Genomic DNA, 25,707 nt, shown 5'->3' with positions numbered 1-25,707 from the left:
TGATATCCGAATGTTGTTCGCAAGGCACCAATTCCAGAGCTTCATAACTTCTGTGCAAAGTGAATGAGAGCGAGCTCCTCCCTGCCTGTTTACACAGAACATGCAGGCCATGTTGTCTGTCATTATCCATACACGATGGTTCCGGATTAATGGGAGGAAGTGACGGCAGGCATTGCGTATGGCTCGAAGTTCTAGGATATTTATGTGGAGGGAGGTTTTGGTTGAAGACCATAGCCCCTGGGCTGTGTGGTGGGACGTGTGCACCCCACCCTGTGAGGGATGCATCGGTAGTCATTATGACGGATGAGGCATCCTGGAGAAAGGGGACTCCAGAGCAGAGGTTGGAGGGAACTGTCCACAATAGAAGAGAGTCTTTGACTCTGAAAGGTATGGATAGAGGCTTGTTTTGAGCATGCGCATTCGGTCTGTAAACCGCGGCCAACCAAGCTTGGAAGCACCTCATGTGTAGTCATGCGTTTTGGACCACGAAAGTGCACGAGGCCATGTGACCTAGTAGTTGCAGACAGTCTTGAGCGGTGACCTGCGGACTGTTGTTAAGTCTCATTGCCAATAGTTTTATGTTGTTGAAGCGATCAGGTGGGAGAGATGCTATTCCCGTCCGGGAATCGAAGATGTGCTCCTATGAACTCCAGGTTCTGGGTAGGAGATAATGTGGATTTGTTTTTGTTTATTTGTAGTCCGAGGGATAGGAAACAATTGACGGTGAGCTGTGTGAATCGAAGTGCTTCGTCGAGCATTGAGGCTTCAAGGAGACAATCATCGAGATAAGGAAATATTACGACCCCTTGTTTCCTGAGGTAGGCAGTGACTATGGCTAGGAGCTTGGAAAAAACACGGGGTGGGGGTGGGGGGAGGCTAGGCTAGGTAGTACCCTGTATTGAAAATATGTCAATCCGAGGTTAAAACGAAGGAAACATCTGTGGGCCAGCTGTATAGTCACATAAAAATAGGCGTCCTGTAGATCGAGGGCTGAAAACCAATCTCCCTGCTCCAGCGCTGGGAGTATGGTGGTGAGGGTAACCATTTTGAACTTTTGCTTTTTGATAAATTTGTTGAGCCGCCTGAGGTCCAGGATCGATCGCCATCCCTGGTTTTCTTTTCTGTTAAGAAATAATGGGAATAAAACCACTTCCCTCTGTGTTGTTTGGGCACAAGTTCCACTGCTCCCAACAGAAGGAGAAGTTGTACTTCTTGGAGGAGCAGTTGCTCGTGAAAGGGGTCCCTGAAGAGGGACGGAGAGGGTGGATGGGTAGGAGGCAAGGATAGGAAAGGGATGGAATAGCCAATAGTGACGACCTCTATAACCCACTTGTCAGTGGTAATGTTCTGCCATTGATGGGAGAATGGTCGTACATGGTGTCCAAAAATAGGGACATGCGGTATAAGCACTGAAATGGGAATGTTGTTTTCTAAACCCTCAACCAAGGCTTCAGATCTGCTTCTTAATTGGAGAGGGTTGAGACGCTGCCGAGGAATTGGGATAGCGACGCTGGTATCTGGGTCTCTGGTGTTGTTGCTGTTGTTCTTGCTTATGTGATCTATGGAATTGCTGCGTATATATGGGGTACCGTGAATGCTGGTAAGGTTGATATCTGTCTTGTCACCTTCTGGTTGTAGGGGTTTCAATCCCTAAAGACTGGAGAGTTGCCCTTGAGTCTTTCATTGAATGAAGTACGTCGTTTGTCATGGAGGCAAAGAGTTTGTCGCCGTCGAAGGGAAGATCTTCAATGGTATTCTGGACCTCTCGAGGAAAGGAAGAGGAGGAAAGCCATGACCCTCGGCACATGACCACAGTTGTAGCAGTGGATCTTGCTGCAGTATCGGCTGCATTGAGGGCCGCTTGAAGCGCGGTATGTGAGATGATCTGTCCCTCAGAAACTAGAGCCGTGAATTGTTGTTTCTTTTCTTCTGGAATATGATCAATAAAGTCCATGAATTTGTGGTCATATTTTGTAATTTTTGTGGTCATATTTTGCCAGAACGGCAGTATAATTAGCTGTGCAAAATTGTAATGTGGAAGATACGTATATTTTACGTCCGAGCAGATGTAATCGCTTACTGTCCTTGTCGGATGGGGTGGAGGACTTTTGTTTAACTGCTTCTACTACCAGTGAGTTTGGGGCTGGATGAGTGAAAAAGAATTCAGAGCCCTTGGAAGGGATGAAGTACTTGCGATCCGCTCGTTTACAGGTAGGTAGGCTTACAGAGGAAGTCTGCCAGATGGCCTTAGCAGGTTCCAAAAGGGCTGCGTTGATCGGTAATGCAATCCTAGAAGAAGACGGCTGCAGGATGTCCGTTAACTCATGCTGCTGTTCAGGAACCTCCTCCAAGTTAATTCTTAATTCACTGGCAACTCTTTCTAAAAGGTCTTGAAATTTTGAGAAGTCATTGAAGATGTCGGGGGAGGAGGAAGTAAGGCTTCACCAGGCATTACAACTGGGTCTACTGGGTTTGAGGCAGGTCGTGACTGATCCTGCAGTTGTGACGGTGCTGCCTGGTCTCCTACGTCAGTGGCAGGTTCATCAGCTGGGGGTGCCAGGCAGGTGTCGTGCCTGGCTGTGGTGGCATAGCAAGTGTGGTCTTGAGGATAAGTTGCCCATGGAGACCAATATTGTCACTGTGGTGGGAAGGGCATAGGTGGTGCCATCCAGGGGTTTACGCACCACAGGGCAGGATCCTCAGAGTAGAATGAGGTAATTTTTCTATGGCCTCTATTGATTGGGAGCTGAGGATGGTGGGGTTGATATGGTGAAAATTCCCCCTTCAGTCCAGCTTCCTCATCACTGGAGGAAGGCTGTCCGGACCCTGACTGAGCATTTGGAGAGAAGTAGGCATTAAGTAGGGGTGACTGCAGGATAGGTGACACCAGCAGGTCCCTAAATTGTGGTGCTGGAGCTCCTCTGTGAGGTGAGGGCTGTGCAAGGGGAATCTGCTGTGAAGAAAAGTTCCTCTGCACCAGTGTCCTGAGCATTGTTTCACTGCCGGCCAGCTCAGCGGGTGTCGGTGCCGGGAGAGCAATAACAGCCTGCGGCGGGTCAGGTATGCCACCATGTGTCAGCACCGCTTTCGTCGCGATGCCGAACAGTGCCAGATGAGAGGCAGGGAACTGGAAGCCTCAAGCCTCGGCATTGGAGTTTTGTGCTATCGCTGCAGCCGCAGGCGGGTTTTGCGTGATGCTGGAGGAGCCTGGAGCGTCAAAAGTACTCAGCCGGGGAAGCGTGGGGAGGGATGCTGTAGACCTGCCCGGGGAAGGCTTGTGCTGCAAAGTTCCCTTTGCCGGTGAGAGAAGGTGCCGTTTTTTTTAAGTTTTCTTATCTTTCTTTGAGGTGGGGGGGCTGTGGTGTGTAGTGGAGACAGCGCCTTGGTCTGAAGCTGACCCTAAGGATTTCTGGAGGAGCAGTTTTAGCCTCAGCTCCCTGTCCTTCCGTGCTCTGGATTTAAGTTTGCTGCAGTGGGCACATTTTGGGTGGATGTGGGACTCCCCCAAACATTTTATGCATTTTGAATGGCCATCTGACAGAGGGATGGCATCATTGCAGGTAGAGCAGCGCTTAAAGCTTGGGGAGCCACGCATGTCAGAAGTGGCTGCCACTGACAGGAATAAATGAATTTTTATTTTTTTTTTAAAGAGAGAAAAGATAGAAAAATGGTAACTAAGTACTACTGGTAACAACTAACTAACTAGAAAGGTAACTGTAACAAAGGGAGAGAAAATCTCTAACGAGTCTGCTGATCTCCGTCTCAGGCCAGGACGGTAGAGAAGGAACTGAGGAGACTGGTTGTGCATGCGTACTATTAAGGTACACTCGGAGTGTGTGTGTGTGGGGCGGGGAGCAGGCTCTGCGCGTGCGCGACCGACACAACTACCGTTGTAAAAATCTCCAAGCGAAGGCGCAGGGACGCACCAACACCTGGAGTGGAGCACCCACAGGGACATCTCTCTCGAAGAAGTGTAAATTTTTCTTCATTTGGAATCTTTCAAAAAGATATGCTTTAGTTCAGTGACAAGTTGTTGGGCCAGACACAATAATCACCAGATGAAACTCTATGGCCTGTGTTTTATAGGACATCAGACTATACCATCATGAAAGTCCCTTCTGGACCTAAAAATCTATTAATCTCAATCTAATTAGGGGCAAAAATAGAACTACAATGTAGGAAATAGGAGTGAAAAAAATCTATCTTCATTTTGATTGTAAGCTGTTAAGGATAGATAACTGTTTTTTTATCTGCCCAAGCAGATAATTAATGAATTTTAGACCAAGAATAGGACTCTTAGTAATATTAATAACTTTTCTTCATTTCAATTTATCTGAAAACAAAGAAAAGCAAGAAAGTTGGGGAAAACATCAGTTTCACATTCAAAATGGGCAGTTTCAAGAAAAACAGTTCATTTGCTCTACCTGTTCATTCCTTCAGTCTGAACTGTCAAATATATAGTAAGATGGTATATGCACTGTATCAATGTGTCCTTAATCTTCTCTGTCAAAGCTGTTTTATTTGTTAATACAAGGAAACATGTGCACTGATTCAATTGGACAGCCATATAAAATCCTGGTAATTATTTTTCACAGCAATTACATGAAATGACTACTGAAAACTATCACACACTATAAGTTATAAATACACAGACATACACACAAATATATCATGAGGAGAAGCAAAGAGATAGGAGATGTTTTCCCTGCATCTTCCTCAAGGAAAGTGGAGAATCTCAGAAACAGGTCTGTCTACAGATTTTTCAGTGAGAAAAAAGTAAACTTTAATTTAAAGAAAAACAGATAAAGGCCACCTATAGTTAAGAAATTCTTGACATGTAAATCAATGCATATTTGTTTTCTTGAGTCTGCAAGCCAGAAATAATGCAATATCTTTCCTAAATCCCTTTAGTGTCATTAAGAGAAGTGTGATCATCCGAACTTTGAAGTTTAATCATTAGTGATAATGACCCTCACTATTTACAGCAACAAATAGGAGCTTCCATTAGCTCAGTGAAACCTCTCTTTCTCAACTAGTGCTTGACAGGGGGTCCAGTTTGAAACTTATCACTTCCTCTGGATTCCCAAACTTAATCTCATCAGTAACCCCTACAGTAGTTAATTTCAAGCTGTGGGACAGTGCCTTAGCACAACAACCTACATAGAATAAAATACAAGTCACCACTGTTCCACTGGAGGTGAACAGTAGTGCTACTTGCACTGAAAGTCTAATGCTACTAGTATTTCAAGGGTTAAATGTTGGACTCACTGCTAACATATTATCAGTGTGGTATGTGAAAATGTAGATACACTAGAACAACTGGAACACATGCAAGAAGATACAACATCTTCTTAGTTATTCATTCTATGTCCACCTTGCCTTATAATATAGGCAAACATATTTCCCAAGAGCAGCGACATGAATAAGATGACAGGACTCACAGAGGCAAAACACAGTCAAGTATGCCCCCATCCCAAGGAGTCAAAAGCGGGTGTCATTCTGTCTATATGACAGGTTTCAGAGGAACAGCCGTGTTAGTCTGTATTCGCAAAAAGAAAAGGAGTACTTGTGGCACCTTAGAGACTAACCAATTTATTTGAGCATGAGCTTTCGTGAGCTACAGCTCACTTCATCAGATGTATACCGTGGAAACTGCAGCAGACTTTATATACACACAGAGAATATGAAACAATACCTCCTCCCACCCCACTGTCCTGCTGGTAATAGCTTATCTAAAGTGATCAACAGGTGGGCCATTTCCAGCACAAATCCAGGTTTTCTCGCCCTCCACCCCCCCACACAAATTCACTCTGTCTATAAACATGAGTCTCACAGACATACTGCTTAACAGTAAAATCACATCAATTTCAGCTGAGACCTTTGATATGAGAAAATTACTTATCACTGATTCTATGCCATTGTCTTCTCTTCATCTTCCTACAAACAGGAAATCATTACATCATGCTCCCCACCAGCCTTTTCCCCCATCAGACTGGAACCACGAATAATGTGGTGTAGCTCTCTCCAGCCTTCTCCACACTGTTTCTGATTCTTCCACAAAGAACAGAAAGGACAAAGGAAAAGAAGAAAAAGACGACACGACAGAAAAAAAGATAAGGAAAGGAGACAAGGAGTCACCTCCCTGTTACACCAAGAGAAAGGAGAGACAACTCAGAGGTGTTAGTCTCAATCAGAAGATTGGCCCTCCAGATTCCAGCAAACAAGTCCTATCTTCCCTCCTTTCTCTCTCACAGCCCTTCTCCCTGACCCTAGCAATTTCTGTCTCCCCTCTTTCTATATTGCTGCAGCCAAAAGTGCAACTCTCTTTCACTGGCAGAATTCTGATCCACCAGCTCAACAGTGCACTTTGGATGAGCTATTACCAGCAGGAGAGTGAGTTTGTGTGTGTGTGTGGCCCAACTTGATGATCACTTTAGATAAGCTATTACCAGCAGGAGAGTGGGGTGGGAGGAGGTATTGTTTCATGGTCTCTGTGTATATAATGTCTTCTGCAGTTTCCACAGTATGCATCCGATGAAGTGAGCTGTAGCTCACGAAAGCTCATGCTCAAATAAATTGGTTAGTCTCTAAGGTGTCACAAGTACTCCTTTTCTTTTTGCGAATACAGACTAACACGGCTGTTACTCTGAAACCAGTGCACTAACTGTAGCCCCTACTGGCAATCATAACTATTGCACTTGCCTATGATTGATATGTATTTCATCCTCTGCCCAACTTAACTGACCAATACACGTATTCTCCCAACCAAGAGCAACACACAACTCTCCATGTGCCTGATGTGGACATGTTCACTGCTCCTGTGTTCAGAGACCGAAAAGGGAGGCTTTTCTAGATCACTGAAATCCCTGAATTTTTAGGCACCCAGTCTCTCTGCCCCTACCAAGTCCCTTATTCTGCTGGGTCCCATGACCCCACTGAATACACAGGTACCTCTGTTAACAAAGGATTGTTTGTACCTTAGGTGACCTCAACTTCTTTTACTTTCAGATGAAAAATGCTACAAAAACCCCTATATTTTAACTGAATACCTCAAAGCATTTCTTACAGAAGAGATCACAACAATCTAAAGATACTCTCCCCATGTCCTGCCAGCTGTGCTTCCTCGTTTCATGATTCTATGATTCTCCCACCCTAACCAAAGTGTAAAAAGAGGAAGTTACTCACCTTGTGCAGTAACGATGGTTCTTTGAAATGTGTGTCCCTATGGGTGCTCCACTGTAGGTGTATGTGTGTCCCTGCGCCTCTAATCAGAGATTTTTGGTAGCAGTGTCCCGCTGAATCCGCGCATGTGCCCGCCCTCCCTCCCTTGTGGTTTGCCTCGAGGCTATTTAGCACTGCATGGGTGAAACCCCCTCTCCCCCCACTTCCTTCTCTACCACAGAGCCCTATAGAGAACTCCGAAGTAGAGAGGAGGAGGGCGGGTTGTGGTGCACCCATAGGGACACACATCTCGAAGAACCATCATTACTGCACAAGGTGAGTAACTTCCTCTTCTTCTTTGAGCAGTGTGCCTATGGGTGCTCTGCTATAGGTGACTCCAAAGCAGTACCCACCACTGGAGGCTGGGACTTTGGAGTGGAGTCTTTTACTACAGAGAGTACTGTGGGGTCGAAGATGGTGTGAGCAGCAAAATCTTCAGTGATTGAATAATGTTCTGCAAAAGCATGGGCAGAGGCCCAAGTTGTTGCTCTATAGATTGCTGAGATGGGGTATCCCTACGGAATGTGACTGAGGTATGTGGAAGTATAACATTGTATAAGGGGACATGCTGGATACATTGTATATGAGAGGGCATGCCAAACCACGTTACAAAGTATCTGAGGGAGCACACATAGGGACAGTTAGCTTTTGAATGGAGAAGCAATTAAGATAGAGCCAGCACGTCTAAGAAGCAGGCATCAGAATGGAAGGTGTGAAGGGCAATTAGTTAAGTTAACTGAAAGCTGTTAAAGGAGATTGTTAAGGGTGGCAGGTAATTGAAGATACGTGACTGGTCTCAGGGATCTCGAAGGGTGGTGACTAAAATCTTTTTCTTCTTTTGTCTGTAACTTCTCTGTAACTTGTTCTCCAAAAAAAACCTGTATAAATTAAAAGACACAAGCCCCACTCGGGGGGCTCACTTCTAAATGTATTAGCAGAGCAGCTTTGCTAATAAAACAGAGTGGTCTGATAAATTGTGAGTCTGAGTCAAACTTTGACAGGTAAAAACTGACATCGTGGAGTGCATATGGACTCTGGACGGAAGCAAGTTGCACCCTTGATAAGTGATTAATGCAACTAGAGACCCATTTGGATAGTCTTTGAGCTGATATCACAGAGCTTTTCGATCTTTCTGTGGACAAAAGGAAGAGTTATGGGGATTTCCTGAATGTCCAAGTAGAATGCTAATGACCTTCTAATATCTAGCATATGCACAATTATCTCCCAGTTGTCACAATGTGGTTTTGGGAAAAAACAGGGAGATGGATCTGTTGGTTCATATGGAAAGTGCAGAGAAAGTAGGGAGAAACTTGGGATATGGCCTTAGAGGTACTTTGTCTTAAAAAAAAAAAAAAAAAAAAAAAAGGCCATGAACAATAGATGTGCCATCAGGGCTGCTATTTCTCCTATGTGCCTAGCTGAGGTGATGGCAATTAGTAATGCTGTCTTCATGGACAGGTATAGGAGAGAACAAGTTGCCCTGGACTCAGAGGGAGGTCTAATCAAAGCCCTGAGAACTAGGTTAAAGTGCCAGGCTGGAGAAGATGGTGTCCCATGCGGGAAGAGATTCCCAATCCCCTTAAAGAATCTACGCAAAAGTGGGAAGCTGATTTTGCCACGGGATGAACCTTAAGGAAGCTGAGTGAGAGTTTAAAATGTAGTGCAAAATCAGAGGGAGGAAAGATGAGGTTGGGTCTGTGTGTTTGAAATGACACAAACTTGGAGTAGTTTCCAGTTTGTAGATAAGTACGTTGAGTGGTCAACTTTTGGTTGTGTTGTAACACATCCTTCAGCTTGTCAGAGCATTCTGCCTCTAAGCCTTGGAACTAAGAAGGAGCCAAGCCTGGAGGTGGAGGACCCGTGGTTTGGGGTGAAGGGTCAGCTCGTTGTTTTGAGGGAGTGGGTGAGGGATAGGCTCAACAGAAACATGAGGGCATATTGCCATCTGTGTCAGGTAAGGGAGCCAGACTTGTCATGGTTAAGAGGGGCAATCAGAATAACTCTTGCCTTGTCTCGTTGAATTTTCAACAGAATCTTGGATAGAGTAGGAAACTGGGAAGAGACATACAAGTGGGCCCTGCTCTGTGGGAAGATGAGGGCAACTGCCAGTGAATGTTTCCCCAGGCCGGCCTGGAGCACTAACAAGGATCTTTCTTGTTCCGTTAAGTAGTGAAGAAATCCATAGGCAGGGTTCCCCAAAGGGAGGATATATCTTGAAGCACCTCTGAATTCAGTACACACTCATTGTCATGAGAAAATTGCAACTGAGACTCGGCTCTGACATTCTGTATCCCTGGTAGATAGACAGCTGAGATGAGCACATTGTGATGGGTGCATCAATTCCAAAGTTTGAGAGCTGTCTTGTAGAGGGAGGAAAGCCCCTTGGCGGTTTATACAAAACATACAGGTCACATTAAGTCCATCATGACCTTTGTGTGTTGTTTTTGATGAAAGGCAGAAAGTGTGCACAGGCACTCCTGATAGCCCTTAGCCCCAAAAGAGTGATATGGAAGGTCATTTCTGTGGCAAGCCATTCGTCTTGAACCTTGTGGTTGTGCAGGTGATCTCCCAGTGCATTAGGGAGATGCGTGTCCCAGGGTGGTGAATGTGGGTAGCGAGAGGAATGCTCTTGCTTGTACTGTACTAAGGTTGGTGCTGATAAAGTCTAGTCACTGTACTGGGGTTAGTGTGCCGCTACAATGAAGAGAACCTTGGAGAATACCCTGTGTGGAGCAGTCTGTACTGAAAATGATCCTGCCCCAAAGGTAAGCAGCAGGAAATCTGCTATATGATGGTTGTATTGAGATATGGAAGTAGGCACCCTTTAGGTTCACGGCTAGAAATCAATCTCCTTGCTCTAGAGCTGGTCCTAACTGCTGTGAAGTAGGGCAAGGTGACTTCTGAGTGGTGTGACTCAAGGTGTATAGATAGCAGCTGATGCTGTAAGGTATCATTGTTCAGACCCTCGACCAGCTCATCAAAAGTGCTTATAAGAGACAGTTTGAGAGGTCACGGACTGGGGTGCAGCCTGTTCTCACTTTTGAGCCCTGGTCCTCTTACACTGTGGCTCATAACAGCACTGAGATGGTGGATATTGAGAAGACTGTGACCTGTGGTGTGGTTGAGAGGTATGTCTTCTCTTCTGTCCCACAGTGTAGATTCCTAAGCAGTGTAATGTGGTCCGAGAATCTTTCAGGATGTGGGAGAGAAATCAAAGAGTTTGGCCCTTCAAACTGGAAGTCTGTATCTTTTTGGGCAATCTAAAGAGGAGTAGCCCAAAAAACAAAAACAACACAACCCGCCTCAGTGCCACTGTCATGGAGACTGGGCAGGCAGCTGTAACAGCTACATCCAGTGCTGTCTCTGGGACCAGTCTGGCTATTGACGGACCATCTCGAAGAATGGCTTGAATCTGTTCTTTTTGTGTTTCCAGTAATGTTCCAGAAACACACTGGGTTTCCCATAATTAATAAAGTTGTATTTGGCCATGATAGTTTGTTAATTTATGACTCTCAACAGTAATGTTGTCAACAAATATACCATCTTGCCAAGCCTGATCATATGGAGTTGACTTGGCATCATGTTGCTTGCTTCATGAATTAACCACATCCACTATGATGTTGAAAACAAAGTCTGCCTCTTTGGGTAGAGATGTAGGGTTTTTTTGTTTTTTGTTTTTGTTTTTGTTTGGTTTGGTTGTTTGTTTTTTACACTCTGTTGCTGGTTGGTGCAATGGAAGCTGGTGTCCGCCAGATGTCTTTGATAGGATCTAGAACCGCCTCATTAATTGGGAGGACAGTTCTAGATGAGAAGGTGGTATGCAGAATTTCCACCAACTTGTGATATGTATCTGTCACCTCCTGTAGGGGAATCTGCAGCTCATCTGCAGCCCTCTTGGTAACATCGAGAAAGTTCTTAAAATCTTCACTTAGTGATGAGGCCTGGGGAGAACAGTCTCGTCTGGGAGAGATGAGGAGAAGTGTGCTGGAGGGGTCGCTTCTTTTTCAGGTTCTTTTTCCTGTTCTGAAAAGTTTCCTCCTGCGCTGACTCAGGTGTTCTGGACAGCCAGGCTGTAGCAAATCATCTGGTGGACTCTCCCTGAGAGACACTGGGGATGGTCACAACACGTGTGTGTATGTCACCCAAGAATTACAATATGGCCTTGGGGGGGGGGGGAAGACGGGCATGGGTGGTGGGCATACCTCAGGGGGCCCCTACCGTGATTGTAGGTTGGCTTGATGGAATTGGGGAGGACCCTTGTAGTGTGACGGTGAGCCACGATGAGGGCCAGGGAAATGATCTCCTCCTGGCCAGTGTCAGATTCTTCAGTGGGTAAGGGTGGTGCCGACTGGGGTATTGGCAGTATACAGCCCGGTGCCAAGAGTGATTCTGGGTGCCAGGATGTGCTCGATACCAAGGTCCTGGTACCAAGTAATGGGGATTGCAGTTCTTCCCCAATCATCAGGTCTCCAGGTAACCAGAGCTCATGCAGTACCATGGGTTCATTTGGTACCACAAAGGAATGTGCGTGGTACGTTGTCAGTACCGATAGTTGGGCAGAGCACTCCCTAAATGAGAATTTGGTTGTGCCCAGTACAGAAAGTTTGTTGGCGCCACTATTTTAGAGATGGTACGGTAATTCTCTCTCCCTGGGTACTGAGGCCACAGGTCTCCAGAGTATCAGAGCACGTGTGTTACCATGGGCTCACATGGTACCTCAGAGGAGCGTCTGTAGTATGTTGTCAGTATCGATGGTTGGGAAGGTACAGAACACTTCCTAGATGGGAGTTTTGTTGCACCTGGTACCAAAGGGTTTCTCTGTGCCACTCTTTTTAGAGATGATATGGTAATTGTCCCCTCTCCTTAGAGGGCAGTACCATTGCCTGAGAGCCTGACTCCTGAAGCCCCTCAGTGCCCTGTGGATGGTGGGGCAGCAGAGCTCACAGCAGGAGACCCCTTTTCGGGTGCCTGCTTCACAGCTGTGGTGCAGGTGCCCCAGCAGAACTCACAGCAGGGGGCCCCTTATCGGTGAGGTGCTTCAGAGCTGCTGGTGTCGTCATACTGAAGTGGCCGCTCTGGGGAGCCCCACTGGCTGGCCAGCTAGTCAGAACCCATGCACTGGGATCGGTGCCAATATGGCCGCACTGGGGAACCCCTCTGGCTGGCCAGTAGCTTGGAGGAGCTCTTTTTATGAGCCTTTCCAGGGGGAGTCTGCTGGTGGCTTCCCCCCACTTCTTCTTCTCCTCTTCACGACTCGACCCCTTTTGAAGTGAAGGCTTCAGGGACGGGGACGATCCGGGGTCAGCACCCACTGGAGTCCCCTGCAGACTGAAGTGTTTTCTCCATAGGGAGGAGTTTTAACTTCAGCTCCCAGCTCTTGTGAGGCTGCCGTTTTAGCTGTTGCAGGTAAAGCACTTCTGTGAGGCTCTCCCAGGCACAGTGAGAGTGTCTGGCCATTACAGGAACTGACTCCGGGCAAGAGAGGCACCACTTGGAGCAGAGAGAGCCAGGCAAGCTCCTGGGCAGGGGGGTGTCATCCTCTAGCAGGGAGAAATGCAGAAGGTGGTGTCTAGTTTTGTTTTTTTTTTAAACTGAAAATAAAAAATGATGAGTCTACAGATGTCTGGGGGGGTGGGGTGGGGTGGTAAGGGAAATGCCCCCAGACAGGGCAGGAAACTGAAGTTCTTTTCCTTTCTCTCTCTAGCTCTTCTTCTTCTTTTCTTTTTTTTAACCCAAAGGAATAAAAATAAAATAAACACACACTAGCCTACCTACTTTTAAGGAGAACAAAGGAGAACAAAATAAACAAACACTACTTATGCTAATAACACAGATAAGGAAGGGACAACTGCTCATTCAGTCTGAGGCCAAAGTGGTAGAGAAGGAAGACGGGGGCAGGGTTTGCCTGTGCAGTGCTAAATAGCCTGGAGGCAAACCACATGCCCGGGCTCAACAGGACACTACTACCAAAAATCTCCAATTAGAGGCGCAGGGGCACGCATACACCTACAGTGGAGCACCCATAGGGACACTACTCGAAGAAGATCAATGCTACCACATTACTAAAATTGGTCCTACAAACTATGAATCACCTTCAGGATCAGATAAATTATGTAAGATATCAGCGGACGCTCTAGAAGAGTAGGAGGATAACAATAACAATAACAGTTTCAACGGTATGCATCTGATGAAGTGAGCTGTAGCTCACGAAAGCTCATGCTCAAATAAATTGGTTAGTCTCTAAGGTGCCACAAGTACTCCTTTTCTTTTTGCGAATACAGACTAACACGGCTGTTCCTCTGAAACCAATCATCAGAACAGGCTCTGGGATATCATTGTCAGACCTATTACCTCTTCTGGTTTGGAAGCCAAAGTGCATTTAAGAGAGGCAGACTCCTGATCAATCCACAGTAACATTCTACTTGCTTGACGATATCCTGGGATTAAATCAGGATAGTTTCTGTCTCTAAGGACTTTGAGAATAAGTACTGCATAATCCTAGGAGCCAGATGCAGCCATTCCCACCTCAGATTCTCAGTGGCTTATCCTCTATAAACAAGCTACTAATGATCAACACTGTATCTTTCTACTCCAAAACTGTAACAGTGTGATGGGATCAATGGGGGGCAATCTAGGACTCTGGTACCACTGTGCCCCCTTAACTCACTATTCTGAGTTGTCTCTCACAATCCCTCCAAGTGCTGTTACCACTCAGTACAACTGCATGTGAAAACCCGCACCCACCTAGATTGCATGAATGCTCCCAGCGCTACTTACGAATCAAACAGAGAAAGGCACCAGCCAAATCCCTCCAGCTCCCAGCACTGTACCACAGGAATACACCATCTTACACTGCTAAAACCCTTTCTTGAGCACGGTAAATTTATTAATTGGTTCACCATTTCATTAATGGAAAGTAGACATATACCAGCCTTTGTAACCTGAGCAAATTTACCAAGCACTTCAGTCAAGCTCACTGGTAAGGATTAGAATAAGCTTATTGAGTAAAAAAGATAGATTTTAAGTGATTATAAGCGATAGGCAAAGTCAGAGTAGTTTCCAAAGGAAAATAAAAGATAAGCACACAGTCTAAATTCTCAACCTTATTAGACTAGGTAATATCTATACTAAGCAATATCTAGACTAAGCAGTTTTTCTCACCCCACCGATACCGCAGGTTGGTTACAGTCTTTTGTATGCAGCCTCTCCCTGTTAGCCTAGGGACCAGTTTCCTCAGCTCCAGTGTTCTCGTTGTCTTCAGCGTAGGTGGCAGAGGAGAAAGGATAAACCACGAGGCCTCTGTCCTCTATTTTATATCCTCATTCCATGTGTTTGGAGAACACAAGTCCAGGCACGTCTGATGGGTGCTTCTGAGTCACCAGGCAACGCTGAGTAATTCCCCTGGTGTGGCCTTGTACAAGTGAGTCATTGAATTGTAACTCCCTTGTTGGACAATGGGTGTTGATGGTTGTTTGATACCCGCCTGGGTGCTGGTTACCTCCATTGTTGTTGTCTCTGCGGAGCTAATATCTGGGCAATTCCCCAACTCACAGCATATTTTAATAACCATACAATACAATCTCATAACTTCATAAGCACTAATGATATACATAGTTAGATAGAATAATGGCTTTCAGCAGATCATAACCTTTCCCATGATACCTTACATGGCATGCTTACATCACATGATACCTTGTACGGCATGGCATGCTACACGTAAGTGATGAATATGGGGGTTACAGGGTGGCTCCCCCAAGCTATAGAGTGTCACAAACAGGTATGAAGACAACACTCTTCACAGAGCATACAACATCATGACATGAACCCTGTCCATCCATATCATTTTTACAGCTAAAGTCATGTAGCTTGACAAGGGTAATGTCATCAATTAATAGTGAACAAATGGGACAAAGACCACAACAGATCAAATACGGGAGGAACCCTATATCACCACCTTTCTCTACAATACCTTTAACAGGTTGAAATTCTTCAATTTTGAGCTTAGTATACATAATCAGACAGATTTTGGATAGACAGTTAATAGGATGCACACAGTGGCTAGATCCATGAGCACTTCTACTGTAGGGGATTATTTTGACAGTCCAGGAAATGGCCTAGGCCACTGACAATAACTGGAACATTGGTTACTACATTTATTGCCAAAAACAGCTAAGCTAGTAGGCCTTTGCAGCAACCTTAGCATAATTAGGCAGGCCAGGATGGGTGGTGACTTACCACAAGAATTAGGCACAAGACCCTGTGTCATCCTATTGGGCTTTTTTTTAAACAGCTCAAGTATGCAGCTTTGAAAAATACAAAGTCGGTTTATATTTGACTTCTGGTGTGTGTTTGTCGGGGCCCACAAGACTGCAGACTCTGCAAAAACATATCTGTTCAACTCATGACTGGAAACTTCTTGCTTAACTCTTGCTTAATGTGTTGTTGTTTTTTGATTGACAACCTATATAACACTAACATGCATAAAGGGTCTGAGTTAGGTGGACACTTCATGGACATATCTTAAGATCCCAGCAGCAGATGGAAGGCCAGCCACCAGAAACCTGTCACTGACCCTGTCGTAAATATAAAGGGAAGGGTAACCACCTTTCTGTATACAGTGCTATAAAATCCCTTCTGGCCAGAGACAAAACCCTTTCACCTGTAAATGGTTAAGAAGCTAAGATAACCTCGCTGGCACCTGACCCAAAATGACCAATGAGGGGACAAGATACTTTCAAATCGGGGACGGACGGGGGACGGACGGACAAAGGGTTTGTCTGTTTGTGTGATGCTTTTGCTGGGAAAAGATCAGGAATGCAGTCCTACACCCCTGTTAAGTTAGTAAGCAATCTAGCTAGAAATGCATTAGATTTCCTTTTGTTTAATGGCTGGTAAAATATGCTGTGCTGGATAGAATGTATTTTCCTGTTTTTGTGTCTTTTTGTAACTTAAGGTTTTGCCTAGAGGGATTCTCTATGTTTTGAATCTGATTACCCTGTAAGGTATTTACCATCCTGATTTTACAGAGGTGATTCTTTTACCTTTTCTTTAATTAAAATTCTTCTTTTAAGAACCTGATTGATTTTTCATTGTTCCTAAGATCCAAGCGTTTGGGTCTGTTTTCACGTGTACAAATTGGTGAGGATTCTTATCAAGCCTTCCCCAGGAAAGCGGGTGTAGGGTTTGGGGGGATATTTTAGGGGAAGACGTCTCCAAGTGGGCTCTTTCCCTGTTCTTTGTTTAAAACACTTGGTGGTGGCAGCATACAGTTCAAGGACAAGGCAAAGTTTGTACCTTGGGGAAGTTTTTAACCTAAGATGGTAAGAATAAGCTTAGGGGGTCTTTCATGCAGGTCCCCACATCTGTACCCTAGAGTTCAGAGTGGGGAAGGAACCTTGACAGACCCACTTAAAGACCACTCCAGATTTTGGTAATTATTGATGTGGGGTGCTCTAACAACCTATTGCAGACATGTGTAAGTGCCTGAGACTAAATAAAATAAAAGCTTTAAGCGAAAAAACACTCGTTTGCACTGTTTATACCAACTACCTATCAGACAAATGTGCTGTGTCCCCATTGATTTATTTCCTGACACTGCCTCACAAAGAATAAAGTTACCAAGACCTTTGGGTTCAGAAAACCCTGTGTAACAATACCATGGGGTGAAGTGACTTTTGACTAAGGTCATGGAATACAAAAGCTTAGGAACAGAACATGACTCAATGTTCTAAAAGATAGGAAAGCGGGAGAAACATTTCAGAACGTGGACCGAACAGAATTTGTGGAATCCAAAGTAAACCCCTCTGTCCAGCACTCTAAATTCCTGATCCTTTCCCTAACCTAAGGGGGAGGATTGAAATTCAAACCCTTCTCCACACAGTCAACCCATTCTCTCTCCAGAAAAGTGATTAGTTTCACCAAAAGCGATGATCATGACTGTTTCAAGACTAGCAGACTCTAGGCAGGAAGAAGCCACTCAAAGAGTTCCTCTGTCTGGATTTTATCCTGGGTCTTCAAGCATCCTGTCTGCAGAGATCCTGGCACAGTTTTTGCTAGCCCCAAAACAAGCCTGGTCAGTCAGAATAAGATTACGATATTTTACAGACACCCGGAACAACTCTAATACAGACTCTTGGGGCTTAAATGGTAATAAGGCATGGATACCCTACATAATTTTGTCTTTCTGCCCTATGGATCACATCAAAACAAGCTCTGGAATTACAGAGTTTGCAGAATAAGCCATTGCTCCAGAACCTTATAGGAAGACAGCTTCTGTTAATACTACTACCGCTACATTCTCTTCCTCCACACTCTGAGTAATAAGGTTGAGGTTCTACCTTATTTTAAATCTCTGACTCCTAAATAAGATTTTCTGAATGATATCCTTCTGTAAATGCAGTAGTTGTGGCCATGTCAGTCCCAAGATATTAGAGAAACAAGGTGGGTGAGGCAATATCTTTTATTGGACCAACTTCTGTTGGTGAGAGAAACAAGCTTTCAAGCCACACAGAGCTCTTCCAAACCTCAAGAAAAGCCTGTCTCTCGCTCCAACAGAAGTTGGTCCAATAAAAGATATTACCTCACCTACTTTGCCTCTCTATACTTCTTTAAAGAAATTTCCCACACAATACTCCAGATACTATACTAAGGGAATTTCTTGTGTCCATCAACTCAAAAAATTCATTACATTCCAATTATGTAGTCACATCATTGTTACATTACTTGTACAATAGGTAACTTGTAATCCATTCTGGATATTGCCTTCCCCCCTCCCCCTGATGACAGCCAAAAGACGTTTAACAATGAATCTGTGGTCATAATCACCAGGACTTTGCCAGGGGAGTGTTCACTTACCATCTGGAAATCCCCCTGGCCAAAGCAAGTTACACATCATTTTGGAAAAGTAGCTCTTGGAACTTAATCAGTCTTTTTCCCAGATGGCTGAAGGACTTCATTTTCTTGAACAGCTCTGGGGTCATTATATCTGAAAATCCTCTATCCTGCCTCTTCAAGAGGCACTGTCAAGTCACACAAGACATAATATGGTGACTGGGACACTTCATCTCATGTGTAGACTGAATTTTAGAGTCTACTGAAATCTCAGACATTTGATGAAATTTCATTTGTCTTGCTAGTGCTCCCTAAGGCCAGGGGGTGGGGGTGTGTGTGTGCAGGAGAGAATGCCTGGATACTATTAGGATCTACAGGGATTGGCCAGAATAGTGGCAACTAGAGTGAAACATTCTCTATAGACTGGATTTATTGTACCCAGTTAAAGACATTAGGTAGCTGAAGAACAGGTGGTTTCCTTTGGTTAATCCTATGTTCAATTAGATTTTAACTCTTTATACCCTACAGTACACTCTGGCCATTTCTTTCTGGAGCCACAAATGAGCCAATTATGCACCCAGAACATCTTTTGCATCTCAGGATCTTCCTTTTGGCTATCATGCGGCTAAGTTCAGCTTGAATGGAAATCTGTCCATAACTGAAGCAGGTCTTGCATGGTGGTAGTATTTATGGGACTCTGGATTATAATTTGCCCTATTGCAGAGAACTAGAACCTGCATAACTAGCACTGACTCATTTAGAACTTGCTTCACTGACACATTTGTATACATAGAATAGAATAGAATAGGAAATGGATGTGTATACCCAATACTAGCTGTGAGAAAGATAAATGGGTTTCGGTCATATATACTGACATGAATTCCTCAGGTAATATTGCTGCCAATACTGTAGGCAGAGTTTCAGTCTTGAGGATGGTATGTTGTGAATAGCAGTGCCCAAGATGTCTTGAAACCCATAAAGATGATGAAATACAACCAGGATGAACCTTTCATAACACATGAGTTATGAGGAGAGGCTGAGGGAGCTGGGATTGTTTAGCCTGCAGAAGAGAAGAATGAGGGGGGATTTGATAGCTGCTTTCAACTACCTGAAAGGGGGTTCCAAAGAGGATGGCTCTAGACTGTTCTCAATGGTAGCAGATGACAGAACGAGGAGTAATGGTCTCAAGCTGCAGTGGGGGAGGTTTAGATTGGATATTAGGAAAAACTTTTTCACTAAGAGGGTGGTGAAACACTGGAATGCGTTACCTAGGGAGGTGGTAGAATCTCCTTCCTTAGAGGTTTTTAAGGTCAGGCTTGACAAAGCCCTGGCTGGGATGATTTAACTGGGAATTGGTCCTGCTTCGAGCAGGGGGTTGGACTAGATGACCTTCTGGGGTCCCTTCCAACCCTTATATTCTATATTCTATGATTCTTTCCTTCCTAAGCACTTTTCTCCAGTGCTCCGATGTCCTAGAGATGCTCCATAGCTCAGTCGACTGGAATGTTTCAGGAAATTCCTGGATTGGGGACTTGACCTTTCCTAGTGATTTCATCAAGAATTCCAAGCCACATCCTTGTTCATTATTTTCTACAACCATTTGTTTTCAGAGTTATTGTGGGTTCTCCTTTTGAATAACAAGGAGCAGAAAGTCTGAAGGCTTTTAGCCACAAGGTCTAGCTTCCATTAGGTGGTTTTATTAATTAAGTGCATTTTAACATGGAATAGAAAATTTGTTGAACTAAAGAGTCTAATTGCTTACCTTCCCCTCCCACCATCAGGGAAAACACTTTTGTTTGCCTAAAGAAAAGCATTACACTCCATAATAAGTTGATGCAAAAATAATATTTGCATATAGTCAAGTCAAAGCCATATTTGTTTTTATGACTAGTAATGGCTACTCTCGCCTGATGGTTATGACATTTTTTAAACAAAGTCCTGAATTCTAAAAGATCATTGCTGAAGCACATCGAACTCCTTTCCACCAGATGATTGACAACAACTTGAGCAAAACATTGAAACTTCAGCTGAGAACTTTCATCAAATTGTTGAATGTGGCACTGATTCTCAATACAATATGGATTTAATTATTTTGCTCTTTGTGGGGCTATACCTAAAGCCCATTCAGAAGTGAATTTCAAGTGAAGTGTCCTGCTACAAATATACTGAACCAGTGGTCCATGATCTGTACTGGCTGGCTGTGAGTTTCTGGGCGTAATTTAAGGTGTTGGTTTAGATCTATAAGACCCTATAGCACCATCCTACCTGAGATACAATCTCTCACCTCATGCTGTACTGCCATAGTTGAAATCTGTGGTGGTATTGCTGTTACACTCCCCGTGACGTAAACAATAGTGGGCTGCTGGCAGGATGCTCTGCATGAAGGTCTCTTTCCTGTAGAAAGCACTCCCCATTTTGTTTTACAGCGACCAAAACGTGTTGACATGAGAACAAGCTCAACGGAACTTCTTTCTCAGAAAGCTGCTTACAAAAGTAAATATTGCCTAAGGGTTGCATACGGAAAGTGGGAGATTTATCTTATTTTTGTTGCACAGTTATTTAGCTGCTGGTGGTGTTGTTTTTGGTAGGGTGGTAAACAGTATCAAAATAAAATCTTAATAAAAATATGAAATTAATTACTGTAGACCCAAAGCATAAAGTTAGCTCTGCTTAATTTTAACTGTGGCATTTAAGTACATATTTAAAGAATTTCCTCTCCAACTTGAATTCTTCCAAAGAGAAGCATCAGTATGTTCTGGGGTAAATTCTTAAAATAAGGCAGGCATCACAAATATAGATTTCTTAACAATTATTAGGAGCGTGTACGAAGGTATGAGCTGCTCATTCCATACCTGTTACTTCCCTCCATCTAATGTAGACGTATGACTGAGAAAAAACACGGGTAATCTCTGAATTTAAGATACGTGGAAGGGCAATGTAGGATAACTATGAAAATCAAGACCACTTCGACAATACTATGTTACCAAATTTATACCCAAAAAGAGATGTTCAAAAGATACAGAAGGAAGATTAACAGGAAGCGTCTAGCAATTACAAAGATGGTGGACATGTAAATCTGAAGTTAAATAGTGAACCATCTACAAAACCTTGGCTCTTTGTAATTGCAGTACTTTTCCTTGAAGCACAATTTCAGTCATTAGTATTAAGATACATGGGAAGATCATAGGAGAGGGACTACGTTAAGCCTGCCTACTATAAGGAACACATCTCATCAACCTTCATAATAAAATACGAAGTACTGAAATTAATCTTAGAAAATATGATAAATGGTCATGACCAATTCAGAAATGTTAACTTCTACATTTTCTTTTATGATTTAAAATTATTCTTCTGAAAAATCCATTTGCTATAGCAATTAGTTCATCCATTTCCAAAAGCACATAAAAGTGCAGAAAATAATTAAAGGAAAGCAAAGAAATATTTGCGTAACAAAAATTACTGTGTACAGTGTTGTTGTAATACACGCAAAACTACCTTCACCAAACAAGGACATTCCACCGGAGAAGCAGATCACATCATGGAATGGGCCATCCAAATACTCCAAGAGAACCTGCTTCAGTACAGAAATAAAACCCGCTCCAACGGCATACCCCTAGTTGTCACCTACCACCCCACAGTGGAACCCATATGGGGTATCAAACAACTACAACCCGTATTCGATGGGGACCCCATCCTGAAAGAAATCTTTCCTGAACCCCCTCTTCTAGCCTTCAAACAACCCCTCAACCTCTCCAAGCTCATCATCAGAAGCAAGCTCCGCACAGACCAGAACACACCAACTCAAAACAGCACCAGACCCTGCTAGAACAACAGATGCAAAATTTGCAGACTTCTCCATGGCTACGATTATCAACATTCCCCACAACACATCTTTCAAGACTCATGGGTCGAACACATAGAATCATAGAATATCAGGGTGGAAGGGACCTCAGGAGGTCATCTAGTCCAACCCCCTGCTCAAAGCAGGACCAATCCCCAGTTTTTGCCCCAGATCCCTCAATGGCCCCCTCAGGGATTGAACTCACAACCCTGAGTTTAACAGGCCAATGCTCAAACCACTGAACTATTCTCCCACCCCCCAAAAAAGTCAGACACTCCTGCATCCCCCAAAAGGGAAGTTGACCCTGGTCCAGCTGTGGGCTCACAACATGCCTATCACAACATGTGGTATACCTGTTGTATTAAATGCCCCAATAGCAACATGGATGAAACCAGACAAACAATATGCTTTCAAATGGATTCAAACAGGAAAATGATAAAACACAAAAAAACACCACATAACCTGTGGGTGAACACTTTTCACAAAACAATCACTCTGTATCTGACCCATCAGTCTTCATCCTCAAAGGAAATCTGTACATTACTTTCAAAAGACAAACCTGGGGGCTTAAACTCATAACTGTGTTAGACGCTAAAAATCATGGATTGACTGGAGACACTGGATTTATGGCTTATTACTACAATGTATAACTAGTGCCCTACCAAATTCATGGCTGTGAAAAATGCGTCACAGACTGTGAAATCTGGTCTCCCCCGTGATATCTGGTCTTTTGTGTACTTTTATCCTATACTATACAGATTTCACTGGGGTGGGGGTGGGGGAGAGAAGACCAGCATTTCTCAAACTGGGGGTCCCAACGCAAAAGAGGGTCATGGAGGGGGGTCGCGATGTTATTGTAGGGGGGTTGCAGTATTGCCACCCTTACTCCTGCACTGCCTTTAAAACTGGGTGGTCAGAGAGCAGCGGCTGCTGGCCAGGCACCCAGCTCTGAAGGCAGCACCCACTAGCAGTGCAGAAGTAAGTCTGGCAATACCTTATCATGGCACCCTTACTTCTGAGCTGCTGCCTTCAGAGTTGGGTCAGGACTCTTACAGTTACAACACCATGAAATGTTAGATTTAAATATCTGAACTCATGAAATTTGTGATTTTTAAAATCCTAGGACTGTGAAATTGACCAAAACAAACCATGAATTTGGTAGGCCCTATGTATAACCCACAAACAACTCCCCTTCCAGCTGTTTACCCTCCACCTTCCTTTTCTCCCTATTACTAGAGGGGTGTTAATGGGCCACTTCACCTTGAATGGTTCCTTGAAATGTATGTTAACTACTTATGGCAAACAATCCATTCCACCTTGTGTTTAGCTGTGACACTCTAAGGGCAAGTCTACACTTAAAACTTTGCATCAGTGCAGCTGTGCTTTTGCAGCGCTTTAATGAAGACAATCTACACTGTCAGGAGAGAGCTCTCCTGTCAGCATAGTTAATCCTCCCCTATGGGTGTACTCACCTCCCCGAGAGGCTGTAGTTATGTCGGAAGGAGACCTTCTCCAGCCAACATGCTGTCTATGCCATGGGGTTAGGTCAGTATAACTATGTCGCTCAGAGGTGTGGGTTTTTCACACTCCTGAGCAACATAGTTATACCCATATACATCTGTAGTGTAGACCAGACCTCAGTAAGTTTCCCAGACCTGAAGAAGAGTTCTGTAAAAGCTCAAAAGCTTGTCTCTCTCACCAGCATAAGTTGGTCCAATAAAAGATATTATCTCAACCACCTTCTCTCTCTAAAAATTACTGCAGTATTTTTAAATTCTCAAAAGAGTTATACAAAAAGGTGAAGAAAATCCATTTCCTAAGGACTGAACCCCTTAAAGTTTCAGCAAGAAGTTATATTTCACTGACACACATACAAACCTACCCCATCCATGACATTACTGCCTGATTGGATAACTTACTTCAAGACACACACACACGCACACACACACATATAATTTGAAAATTTACTACCTGAATATTAATGATTTGGAATGGAGCCATTAATTCTTTATGTTCTCCTGAGTAGTAAGTAGGATTATTATCTGATTAAGCAAGTAGAATAGTCAGCTATTCTCTACACACAAACGCAATGTTATTATTTGATTTGGTGTTAAGCTTTGAGGGGCTTTTATAAAATCAGTGACTGTGCAGTCTTGATGGAACACTATGAAGTCCAACTCAGTTGATTTTTTTTTTTTTGCAATAAGTGAGCAAATAAACTATATATAGCTGAATTATATTTCCAAAATTAATTGTCAAGTAACATTCAGTTGCTAAGCAACTTCAGTTAGTTCTACATTTTAAAAGCACTCACACTGCATGTATGAATATACATCACATAGTCTCCAAACATAAGACCCACGGAATCTTTTGTGAAACATATGTCTCCAAGAACATACAGCCTCATAAATACAAATTACACCATGGAGAATAAACGGATATTTGTGCAGCAATACCTATCAAAATTAGCCTACCAACCAGCAAATATTTTGGATGAAATTTTGGACCCATTGAAGTCAATGGCAAATCTCCAATTGACTTCAACTGCTCCAGAATGTCGCCCTTTGTCTTTAACTAGGAAACAGTCCATTAATAAAAAGCATCATCTGCAGTTTGTTTCTTTGCCTTTTTAAGTACAAAGCACTTAAAATGTTGATTGATTTAAACACAATCAGGGTGCAAGAAAATGGGAAATTCTTTAAGTCACTCAAAGCTTGTTCAAGCATTTTGAATAGTAAGAATTTTGATATCTCAACTTCTTACGGCCTTAGTTATCTTATTAATAGAACATGAACAACGTTGTTAGTATAGAAAACAGAATCCTTATTATGAAGACTCACCAAGAAGGGCAGACATATTCTGAAAGATTCGCAGCAGCTCAGGAGTAAGACAAGGGCTATTCTCCAATGTCACTAACCTAAGAGTAGATTAAATACAACACTGGTTATATTTAGTTCCCTGTTTCACATAATAAACATGATAAGAGGAACAATTTTGACAGGTGTAAAAATATTGTAATCTTCTAGTATCGATATAAAATCTCTCCAAATGAAGAATGCCACAATTATTTGAAATGATTATCTTTCAAGAGTATTTCCCACACTGCTGGTCTGTGGAATACTTGCTTGTTCTGTCATCTCCAAAGAATGGGGGAAAGAAGGAAACATTTTTATGCCTCTCTATTTTTGTTTTTAAATGACGACTGTTTGAAGCTGCTCAGCAGTTTGGAATGTTCAAAGTATCCACATGGGAGGGGGATTAATGGGCAGAGTGCAGGTAAGGTGGATAAAGTTGCATGCTACATGCATCAAGACAACATAGTAGCATTCTAGACCTCTAAGAAATTTCAAAGAGTCACCAGTTAAAGAAACCCATGCTACAGAAATGTCTCCTTATCCCCTCAAAATATCGTTGTTCTGAGGTGTAATATCCTGCATTGGTGACAATCAGGTGAGAGCAGACTACATTCATCATTCTATGTTCCAATTTATAATTCCTGTGGATACAAAAATCAATGAAATTTCTCATTATGTATATAAGCAAAGCACATGATTAAAAAAACACTACATGCTCAGACAGTCAAACCTTCTGGATTGTTCCCAACACCAGCACTGCTATAAAATGTCCAAGACCCATGAATTGGTAAACTGAAAGGGTATTATGGCACTTGACTTAGAAACAGCATCAAGCACCCTATGTTTCACGATTACTGCATCCAGTACTCCCATAAAAAATGTTTTTAAACTTACTGTTTGTTATAGATAAAAAAGCTTGTTTAGAGACTGGCATATGTGGTTTGTAATTGGGATGCCAAT

The 25,707-nt window shown here is 43.4% G+C and overlaps 1 protein-coding gene across 7 annotated transcripts in view; it reads right to left on the bottom strand.

Annotated features, from left to right (window-relative positions):
* IPO11 (importin 11) overlaps nucleotides 1-25,707 on the bottom strand; it is a 297,412-nt gene that overhangs the window by 137,233 nt on the left and 134,472 nt on the right. For all 7 annotated transcript variants that reach the window (XM_048851650.2, XM_048851646.2, XM_048851648.2 and 4 more), the window contains one exon: nucleotides 24,733-24,809. In XM_048851650.2, coding sequence (XP_048707607.1) covers nucleotides 24,733-24,809 — 77 coding nt within the window. The remainder of the gene's footprint in view (nucleotides 1-24,732; nucleotides 24,810-25,707) is intronic.

Source organism: Caretta caretta, chromosome 5, assembly GCF_965140235.1.
Source record: "Caretta caretta isolate rCarCar2 chromosome 5, rCarCar1.hap1, whole genome shotgun sequence".
In the NCBI taxonomy this organism is placed as follows: Eukaryota; Metazoa; Chordata; order Testudines; family Cheloniidae; genus Caretta; species Caretta caretta.
This window is presented reverse-complemented; position numbering and strand designations above follow the sequence as displayed.